The sequence below is a fragment of the Clinocottus analis genome, unplaced genomic scaffold, assembly GCF_023055335.1.
Source record: "Clinocottus analis isolate CAN_PGR_092001 unplaced genomic scaffold, fCliAna1.0.p SCAF_16, whole genome shotgun sequence".
Taxonomy (NCBI): domain Eukaryota; kingdom Metazoa; phylum Chordata; class Actinopteri; order Perciformes; family Cottidae; genus Clinocottus; species Clinocottus analis.
In genome coordinates, this window is record NW_027175887.1 from 10,981,775 (window position 1) to 10,993,052 (window position 11,278).

The 11,278-nt window shown below is 38.4% G+C and overlaps 1 protein-coding gene across 1 annotated transcript; it reads left to right on the forward strand.

Moving 5' to 3' along the window:
* The first annotated feature begins 5,745 nt into the window (after nucleotides 1-5,745).
* Nucleotides 5,746-11,098, forward strand: LOC137787044 (sterile alpha motif domain-containing protein 9-like). Its single transcript, XM_068579250.1, has one exon. The coding sequence runs from the start codon at nucleotides 5,746-5,748 to the stop codon at nucleotides 10,186-10,188; it is 4,443 nt and encodes a 1,480-aa protein (XP_068435351.1). The 3' UTR covers nucleotides 10,189-11,098.
* The last annotated feature ends 180 nt before the right edge of the window (nucleotides 11,099-11,278 follow it).

Here is an 11,278-nt window from a genome sequence, read left to right on the forward strand (position 1 = left end):
TTGATCATTTGCATTTGTCTCTTTTTTATAGATATGTGTACTGAAAAATAGAGCAGTGTTTTTTGTATGTATATAAACATGTACTCTGATGACATGATTTTCTCTGGATTCCCAGGGTAATAACAATGTAAACTGACATTTCTTCTCTACAGCTTAATGCTTCTCAAATAGGAACTTAAAGTCCCTGTTTGGACCTGAATCTAGTATCCTGTTATTTTCCTATTGTTTGTAGATCCAGTTCAGAAGGACTGTGGTTCACACCAGGCATCCAAATGTATTTTGAATGCATCTCGAGTGAGCATTTGCGATTGGATTTTTCTAACTGGTTCATGTTTGATGTTATCCTTTAGAAATTGAATTAAACCGCTGTTAGACAGAAAAGAAAGATGAATTGTGGTTCATAGCTTGAACTGTTCCTAAAGATCTGGGCTTCTAGTAGATCATGATAGCTACGAACTCTTCTGTATCTTCCAGGATACAATGTAGAAAACAGTGGAATTAAATGCAACTACATTCATTGGAATTGTAGCTGCAGCATTATGTATATTTGGAGAGGAATGTGTCGATCATAAATTATTATGCAACAGAAAAATGAATGTCAGTGTCATATGTGAAATTATGGAAATTTTTCTAATCAACTACAAATTATGTCAGTACCTGTGGCTATACATTTCTTTATTTTATATTCTTATAATGAATTAATTGTTTTTGATAGTAATATGAATAAATACATGAGTGTTCTGAAATATATCAAATGTGTCTTAATACAATAAACATTTTTAATTTAATTGTAGTTTGTTTTATGTTGTCTATCCTACTACAGCGACCTTTGAAGATCAACTGATAGTGATAGGCCTATTACAAGAAATACATTTATATTGTAAACGCTTTGTCTGTTAATCTCTTCATTGCGATCCTCACTACACATGTCAGCGCTAAGCCACGTACCTTAAAAAATTATGAAACGTGTTATAAAATAACCTGAACACCAACCTTTCCGACATGGTGCGAAGACAAGAATAAAAAATGTTTCCCAAGTTACCAGTTGTGGTTTTGATAGAAGTTGCACACACAGATAAATGTATTATTTAATTAGTATTGGTTATGAGATTCACAGGTACTCACAAACATGTTTTTGACATAACAAATAGTTTTAATTGGTAAATGGCACATTTTTCTGCAATATATGCACTTTCTTTTTAAATCGGACTTGATCATCAGAGATAATCTTTTTTTTAAAGAGACAGTTCACACACAAAAAATCAATGAAACATTGTTGCTCTTATATCTAGTACTATTAATCAATCTTGTTCACTCATTGTTTTGGTGTCTGAGTGGTTGAGGGGAGGAGATCGACAATCCTGCTTCTACTAGCCAGCTATTGCTACAGTTTGATTTTTTTTTAGCGTAGCCTCCGGTGTAACTTTCCTCTGTCTCAGCATTTCCATGCAACAGCAGAACGTTGACGGCAAGTATGTGAACCATCTTCCAAAAAGGAGTAATATAGTAGTATATGGAGTACTGAGCCGGTGTGTGAATAACTGTGTCCAAATCACACACTTATGTGTGTATGTGTGTGTAAAACTTTGCTCCAAGACAGGAGTGAGTACAAGTGCCCCTGGTACCAGGCAAGGTTGCCCCACTGCTCCCTTCATGTGGTATCTAAAACAGATTTATAAAATGTATTCATCATTAAAAATAATAACGCCAAAGTACATAACCTACTGGGCTGGTTTGTCCTGGTGAAATGTTATGTCTGGAACGCCTATGCCACACCCCATCTTTAACAATGGAAAGGTTAATGCCGGGGTGTGACTCAACCAAGGTATTTGTTGAAACAAAACCTGATGATCTGCGCAGACTCAGTGGGTGCAGCCCAGTAGAAAGCAGGAGATAGTTCACGTTACAGCAGTACTCCCGCGAACGTTAAAAAAAACCTTCGGAAGAATAAAAGGTTAACAGAGGATTTCTGTCAGTATCGATCCGAGGTAAGAACGCTGGTCGGCTTTCTATTTGTTTACTTAGTTGCTGCGTATTACATAAATGCTCATACTATAATGCTGACGTACAAAAAGTTATTATCTGGCCTCTCCATATGTGGCTCGAGGTTAATCAGCGACGTCTCTGCGGGCTATTTGGTGTCATTGAAGTTCAGGTCAGTTTAGACGGTTAGTCATTAAAGTAAAAGCGGAAACAAAATATGGGGATTCTTTTTTCATGCACTTCTACTCAGTTTATTGTGCTTTCACTGATCTATTAGCAGCATATTTCTGTTGACAGTTAGGCCTCTTTTTTTTTACACGATTCATGTTAGGAATGACACTTTTTACACTCTTTAAAAGCAGTGTAAAGCAGCCCTTTTTATTACGTTGAGCCTCTGTTTTGCAGAGTCAGTGAGTCCAAAGTTCATTGATTCCAATCGGTCAAGTGCAAAGCCAGACTAAAGCAATGCAAATGTCTGCCATTGTTAGGACAGGCTCTGTGAAGTCTTTGTGAATTTCACAGTATTCAGATAATTAAATGGTCATTTGCCTGATAATATCATCACCTTGGTGGCATTTATTGTCTTTTAAAGTGAGCTCTTGCTATTAATTGTGGTATGAATATAGGGTTGTGTCACTGCCAACCCTGCCAATGTTTATTGCCAAAGATTGGCTCTCAGGGTATAAACATTTCTTTTCTTCAAAATAGGTCTTCCTGTCAATTGTAAAGTTGATTATTCCATAAGCTGAAACTATATGGAGTGTAATTTTGGGTACATTTTATTTAGCACAATAATATCTGTTCATGGAAATCTGACATTATTGGAAATTAATTTATCTCAATTCTCAATCATCCGTGACAGGAGTTACAGTAATTTATTTATAGTTCAGTCCTTCATAGTCTTAATAGTTCCTAATTTATGTTGTCTATATGTTATGATGTTTTTAAAAAAAACTTTAACTGTTTTTTGCACTTTATTATTATTACTATTGCACAATTCACCATATGTTGGACAGAAGAGAAAAGTACTTTCGATCTTCTGTAAGTTTGCACATTTGCACAAAATTGATAATAAAACTGACTTTGACTTTGATCAGTGAATGACAAGTACATGGCCTAAGTACCCACCTCTTACAGTGAGAGAGCCCAAGTTATATTTACACTACAATTGTTGGAAAAATAACTGTTTCCAGTAGGGCTGAATGTTTAACATTTATGGACTAGTCGGGCACCGGGTAGTATTCTCCTCTCCAAACACAGATAAGAGGTTGACCACAGGAACTTTTAAATGAAGAATAACATGTTGACTTCTCTGGAATGGTGAAGAAGGAAGAAGCCCGCACAGACAGACAGGAAAGCAATATTTTAGCGAGATAAGGAGGAAGCTTGGCCAAGTTGGGCCAAACCCCAGCAAGACTGAGCTCCTCCGTGTGGCACTGGCACCACAATAGCAAGCGTGTGGCAGGCGTCAGTCAAGTGTCAGGACTGTGGCAAATCTCTGACTAGTGGCTTTCCTGTGACAACTACTGGCACTGGCAGCTCGTGGCACCTACCGACACCTAACTATATATAAGAGGGCGATTCCATTTGTATTTTAAAAAGTTTTGATAAATAGTTTTTAATTATAATCGAAAAGATGCTTTATTTTCATTATTTTAGCCAATTGGCTTAAATGACTTTAAACATAGTTATTTGGAAAGATTGTGTATGTATGTATGTATGTATGTATGTATATATATATATATATATATATATATATATATATATATATATATATATATATATATATATATATATATATATATATATATATATATATATATATATATTTAAAACCAGCGAAATCATACAAAAATTAAATGAAAGATAAACAAAAAAGGACAATATGGTTGCTTGCGGGATATATACAGAGAACGGGGGCTCAGTTGACTCAACTAAAATTATAAGTATGATTCACGGCAGCTAACCTGTCTTAACAACAATAGGTGTTCCCAGGAAATGTGGCTCCACCCACTCACCTAGGCAGCTTTAAAAAAATTGTCTTTATTCAACTAATGCACATGTACAATTTCATAAAGTGTCAATAAGAGACAACAAAATACATTTAAATACATTTAAACCGACATGCCAGGGGTGCCAAATGAGTGATGTTCGTTTGCCGCTGGTCTGGCACCTGCACCTAACTGACGCCTGCCAAAGACTTGCCACACGTTTGCCACTGTCAGTAAGTGGACTCGCGGTCTCTTCCAGACCTCCACCACCCCCTCCGGTCCTTCATACACTGACACAGTGTATGAAGGACCTTTAAGTAGGAACTTGGAAACATAACATCTGTGTGATTTCAACTAATAAATTACCTGATTAATACATTTCCAACTGGGTGTCGAGTAGAAATTTGCTGACAACAATGACACAAAATGACCATTTTAAAAGAAAATGAAGGCCGGCAATGTGATTATTTCATCTGGCAAATAACTGTAATCCTCAAATATTCACAAAGACATCGCGGATACAATGGCACATAGTTGCAACACTTGCATTGCTTTGGTCTGGCTTTACTCTTGATCAATTGGGTTACAGACTATTAAATGCTATTAAACAGAGTAAAAAGGAGGGTTTTTAAACATAAATTGTGTGAACCTTGAGCCGTTTACTACAATGCGCTAGCGGAAACAAGATTTCAAACTGAAGCAGTTTTTAAACATCAGATTTCATTCACACATGTCAAGATGATAATGGGTTTAAAGTAACTGTAAATGTTTTCTTATGCAGATGAAAGGTGAAAAAGGAGAAGCCAAAGTTGATCATGTGACGAAGTAAGGAGAAAGAAAATCATGGGTGAGTGGAAAGAAGAGTCCTTTTTTCTGAGATGACCTTCCTTTTTTCAGTACAAGGGTGTGTAGTATTTTCTTCTGTTTGTAGTTAAATTGATCTTTTCCTTAAAGTGAAACATTTATCACTCAACTGCAGTTCCCCTCATCTCCATAGGGCATTTTGTACTTTTTCAGCACATTGTTTTGGTTCTACAGAGCACAAATAAACTGTTTTAGTTCAATTGCATTCCTCAGTTTTATTTACCTTATTCTCAGCTGCAGCAGACAGCCATTTTCAGCAACAACAAAAATTAATAGGACAGAGTTCCAGACTAACGTTTTCATTGGTTGCAATGATACATTTTAAGCATTACCATTTTGACAGTTCTCTTTAACATTGATAATTTCTTCATATATTATGCAAACGGCATTCAAATCTTTTCCTGAACTGGAAATTAATTCTCAGAGTGTGACTTTTTTGATAGTTGAGTAAGTAATAAAACGCTATCTGCTAGAGAGCAGATTAATTAAGTTGTGAGATTGTGTAGAGAAAGGAAATAGTCCATTCATAATCAAACATACAGGTCATTGGACGTAGAGTGATACCATATGATCAATGGTCATTATGCCCTGGCAGCCACAGAGTGCAATCCCCAGAAGTTCAAAGTCGTAAAGGTACAAAGAGCCACACCCCAAAACAAAATGTTATTACTGGATTAAAGATTAAAGTCTTAGATGTCAATCTAATCAAACCTATTTTGTTCTCTCTTCTCACTATACAGATGATAAACTTGACCCGTCACTCAAGGGTTGGACTGAATCTCAAGTAAGCGACTGGCTAAGATTAATTGGAGTGAAGGAGCAGTACATAGAAAAGCTCTATGAGGAGGAGGTAAATGGACAAATCCTTCTGTCACTGAATGAGGACTTTTTGAAGTCAAAGATTGGCATGAAATTAGGGCCTGCTCATTTGATTATTCAAAACAGAGATGAGCTCATCAACTCCAAGAAAAAGTCTCAAGACAAGAAAAAGACATCCAGTGGCAAAAAAACCCAGTTGGAAAAACCCACAACAAGTGATGGTACTCCGGCACAGATTCCTGAGAAAGGTCAAGCTGTCGTAAAAGACAGAGAAGTAACTCAGGAACAAAATGTGTTTATTTCAAAAGAAGACTGCAGGCCACGACCATTTGACCAAGAAGGGATTGATTTCCTTTATGTAAAGCACAGAGTCCTGCAACCTGAATCAGGTGCTTTTAATCTGATATCTCCATGCCATGAATTCAAGTCTTTAGCTTTAGCTGCTGCGTTGGATCGCACAAGACTCCAAGCTAAGTTCGCCAAAGAGGTCCTCAAATTCGCAACTGGCTGTATGAATATCAGATCAAATGGCACAATACACTTTGGTGTGATGGACAGCAAGGAGGATACAGGAAATGTGCATGGTGAGATAATTGGTATCCCTGTTCAAGACAAAGACATTTATGTAGATGCTTTGGACTACATTGAAAGGAGTTTCTCTTCTGCCAATAAGGAGCATGTACGCCAGTGTGTACGGCCACCGAGATTCATTGAAGTTATGGATTGTGAAAGTACAGAAAAGCGGTATGTCGTGGAGGTTGACATTGTGCCTTCAATAAGTACCGTAAAGAACAAAGTGTATAAAGTTGCTCTGCCAAACTTCAAAGAGTCATCAAACAAAGTAGAACTTGAGAAAGAAACAATTCTGCGGCGGGTGGGTTCAAAGACAGAACCGGTGCTTGACAAAGACATTAGTGATTTTTATGAGCGAGTCAAAGATCGGGACTCTCAAAGAGAAGAAGCAGAGAAAAATCTGTTCCTCGGTGCTCCCGACTTCTGCCAAGACCTCGGAAGGAAACTGAAAATGCTAATGGCTTGTGGGAAGAAATTCATCGACAAGGAGAAATGGTTCATACTCGTCACTAACAAATTTAACCCTGATGACCTTTGCAACCTTGACTGGCTGCTTAACATGACCATGTTCTGTGTGTTTGACTTTGACCCAGACTCAAAGATCTCAGGACTTTGCAGTAAGTACCTTCAGCATCACGTTGCAAACATTCATTCTCTGCAGAGCTATAGGATACCCGGTGACATGAACATCAAAGAATTCACCAGCCAATTGCATCTGTTTGAGCAAACTAGCTGGATCTTTTGTCACGGCCGTACTGACTTCAAAGGAAATGACAGTCCATGTGATGAAATGACTTGGATCAAGACAAAAATGACTGTCCTGCGGGAATCTGTGTCTTTGATCTGTAAACAAATCTTGCCAAAAGGGACATTCCAAGTCGTTTTTCTTCTCACATCACCAGTTGAGAAACCACTCTTGCACACCTTTAATGAGTTTTTCACAGACATGGAAGGCCACGAAGACATCATCTGCATCTGTGAATCACAGAAAAACTTCCAGAAGTGGCAAAGCTTTGCAGAGGGGTCATGTGGATCAGAAACTGTGAACAATTCCAGTGTTGTTGGGATGAAAATGAGTCATATTAATGCAACTCTCCAGCAAATACAATCTGTCAACGCATGCGCCAGAAAACACTTGCCAGTCTTTGTGAAGGGGACGTGTCTCCTTGAAACACACAAAGAGGAGAAAATGTATTCTCTGGAAATTCTGACGGTCGATCATTGTGACGAAACAAGCAAAGACTTCATTGACGAAGAGAAAGAAAACATTGACCAGCAGTTCTATCGTGGTGGTAGAATAAACTGGTTGAATTTCTGGCTTGCTGAGCACAATTATGTTGGAGAGGTAATTGAAAGAGATACTTATCATGATGTCTCCAATTCTGTCAATGACGCCTTGAAGTGGAATGCAGATCAAACTCCAGTGAACAGTATAAACATCTACCATCATCCAGGAAGTGGTGGAAGCACTGTGGCAAGACAAGTGCTGTGGAACAACAGGAAAGGTCTCAGGTGTGCAGTTGTGAAGCCTTCATACTCTGCTGCTGTTGTTGCACAACATGCAGTTGAACTGAGAGAATATGAGGAAAAAGATCCACAGAGGTGTCTTCCTGTGCTGCTCCTCATTGAAGACTCAGACAAAGAATACATCGATGATCTCAGGAACGAACTGGAGGTTGCCACGAACACCAAAAGAATCCTGTATGGAACTCTATGTTTCATTTTGTTGAGCTGCAGACGATCCCATGATCCAGAGAAAAGATGCAAGGAGTCTCCGTTACAGAACGTGTCCGTCACTCACAAACTGTCTGATCAAGAGAAGAGAAAGTTTGCTGGAAAACGAAAGGTCCTTGAGGCCCAATATGAACCTGAATTCATCCTGACATTTGTTCTGATGAGTGAAGGATTCGATAAGCAGTATGTTCAACATTTTGTGGAACATTTGCTTCAAGGCATTGACAGTAAATCTGTTGTCACTAGGCTCATTCTCTATGTGGCACTGCTGAACACTTATGTTCAAAACTCTTTCATCTCTCAGTCCCATTGTCAAGCGTTGCTTTCTTTGACCATTCACTTGGAAAGGTTTCGCCAACATGAGTTTGAGAAATTACTCGGTGACCAGGCTAAACTAGTCTTCTTGCACCTTAGAGATGACAAGACGCACATTGAATCAATCAGAATCATCCACCCACTCATTGCAAAGGAAATTCTCCAACAACTTTTGGGGGACAAACAGACCCAAAGCAATTTGGCAATGGAGTTGCTCTGCAACAGCGCACTTTTTGAGCACAGATTTGGAAGGGAAGAATATTTGTCATTTTTGAGAGCACTCTTCATAAGGCGATCCAGAATAAGCAAAGGGGACACCAATGACAGTCTTTTCTCTCCTCTGATTGAGCATGTGCGTGAAAAGGAAAAAAGCCCAGACAAAGCAATTGAGTTACTCAAGGAAGCGTTCCAGCGTTTCCATGACAATCCATTCTTTGCACAACAACTTGCTCGTCTTCATTACACCTACGAAAGGTTCGAAGAGGCCAAACACTGGGCAGAGACAGCAGCCAAACAGCTGCCCAACAACTCGTACATTCTCGACACAAAAGGGCAGGTGTACAGGAAATGGTTCCAAGCTAAGTGCAAAGCTATTGAGAATGACAATGTACCAAAGACACCCGAGAATATAGCAGATGCTGTGGAGACTGCGCTGAAAGCCATAGACTGCTTTCAAGAATCTGAGAAAGTTGCTGAAGCAGATACAGAACACAGTAATAGCTCAGGGTTTTTCTCTGAAGTTGAGGTTGGATGCAGCCTTCTCAAACTGATCTCTTCATTGCAAGTGTTTGCAAACAGAACCAATGGTCATTCAGAGCGTATGAAGTACCTGTCAACACCCGAGTACATTCCCAAGGAAGTTGAAGACGCCTGGGGACCATTTCATGTCCGTTTGAAAAAACTCAACAAGACAATGCAAGATGCCCTCGAATGGATTTCAGAAGACCTCAGTTACTTCCAGACAGACAATGGTTTTGATGAAGAGACCCCTGAAAGTCCTGAGGAGATGATAAGACATCCACTGCCATGGTTGGCAAAAAAATCTTCAGAGTATGGGAAATATTTCAGTGAAAGTCATTTTACTGCACTTCATGGGGAATCCAATTCAATCCCAACCAATCTGACTCCTTTCCAAAAACGCATGATCATCTATCGCCTTGGTGGGGGGAACTTGACATCTATTCTTTTCAACTTAACTAACCAGAAGGATGCGGTACCTCTCCTCGAGACCATCCTTTCTCTCTACCCCAGCAATCCAAAAATGGCCAAATTTGGTCAAAGGGATATTGTCAATTACATAATGGCCCACCTTACTCTGAACTGCTTGTCACCACAGATCAAAAAGGTCGCTCCTCTGAAAGAACTGCAGGAACTTTGTCATCAGTTCCCAACTGATAAAAGGAAATGTTTACCAAGTGCCCTGTTCTTGCTTACGTTACTATTCTGGCCAGAGGATCATGACACAAATAATGAGAAAGAAACCAAATATGAAATTGTGCAAGCGGCTGTTGAACACCTAAAAAAAGACTACTTGACCAAGATGAAGGACATTCCTCAGAGGAAAAGACGGCTTTACACCCATTTCTTTCTGGGCAGTGGAAACGGACTGGATAAATTTGTCCACAAGAGAAAGTTTGAAAGTGTCACAAAGGTGCTCTCAGTTTCTGAGAAACGCATGAAGTGGTTCAGGGGTGAGGCATGGAAAAAGCCTGAGATTGCCACGATGCTGAATCGCGTTTCTGGATGGACTGAAGATGGAGCGGTGTATCTTGAAGGCCCTCCGAAAAAGAAGTTCAATATCCTGCCTCTTCATGTACCATCAGTGCCTTATAGTAATGAAAACATCACATTCTACCTGGGGTTCACATTCAGAGGGCCCGTTGCCTGCAACATCCTTGTGAAACAATAGTTTGTCTTTGAACAATGATCCTGTCACGTATGGCTGTACGTCATCTTGCTGAAGCATGGGTTCAGTATCCACTTTAGTACCAAGAGCAAGAACAGATCAAAAAAAGAAGAAAGATCTCGTCAAGACAAAACAAAAAGAGTCTATCTGCAATTTGTCAAATATCTTGAAGCATGTGTTATGGTACAAATTGCTTTTTTTTTCAGATAGTTTGATATTCATCATTTGCATTGGTCTCTTTTTATACTTGTATATAGATATGTATGTGTTCTGAAAAAAACAGCAGTGTTTTTGTATGTATATAAACATGTACTCTGATGACATGATTTACTCTGGATTCTGACAATGTAAACTGAAATGTATTTTCTAAAGCTCAATGCTTCTCAAATAGGAACTTAAAGTCCCTGTTTAGACCTGAATCTAGTATCCTGTTATTTTCCTATTGTTTGTAGATCCAGTTCATAAGGACTGTGGTTCACACCAGGCATCCAAATGTATTTTGAATGCATCTCGAGTGAGCATTTGCGATTGGATTTTTCTAACTGGTTCATGTTTGATGTTATCCTTTAGAAATTGAATTAAACCGCTGTTAGACAGAAAAGAAAGATGAATTGTGGTTCATACCTTGAACTGTTCCTAAAGATCTGGGCTTCTAGTAGATCATGATAGCTACGAACTCTTCTGTATCTTCCAGGATACAATGTAGAAAACAGTGGAATTAAATGCAACTACATTCATTTGAATTGTAGCAGCAGCATTATGTACATTTGGAGAGGAATGTGTCGATCATAAATTATTATGCAACAGAAAAACAAATGTCATAAAATGTGAAATTATGGAAAATTTTAAATTCAACAACAAATTATGTCAGTACCTGTGGCTATACTTTTCGATTTTATATTCTTATATTGAACTAATTGTTTTTGATAGTAACATGAATAAATACATGAGTGTTCTGAAACATATAAAATGTGTCTTAATACAATAAACATTTTTTATTTAATTGTAGTTTGTTTTGTTTTTTGTTAATCCTACTACAGCGAACTTTAGTGTTTAGCTGATAGTGATAGCCCTATCAGAAGAAATACATTTA

What these genes read in the sequence shown, in the direction of transcription:
- LOC137787044 (XM_068579250.1), top strand. Translation starts at nt 5,746, where the DNA reads ATGAAATTAGGGCCTGCTCATTTGATTATTCAAAACAGAGATGAGCTC.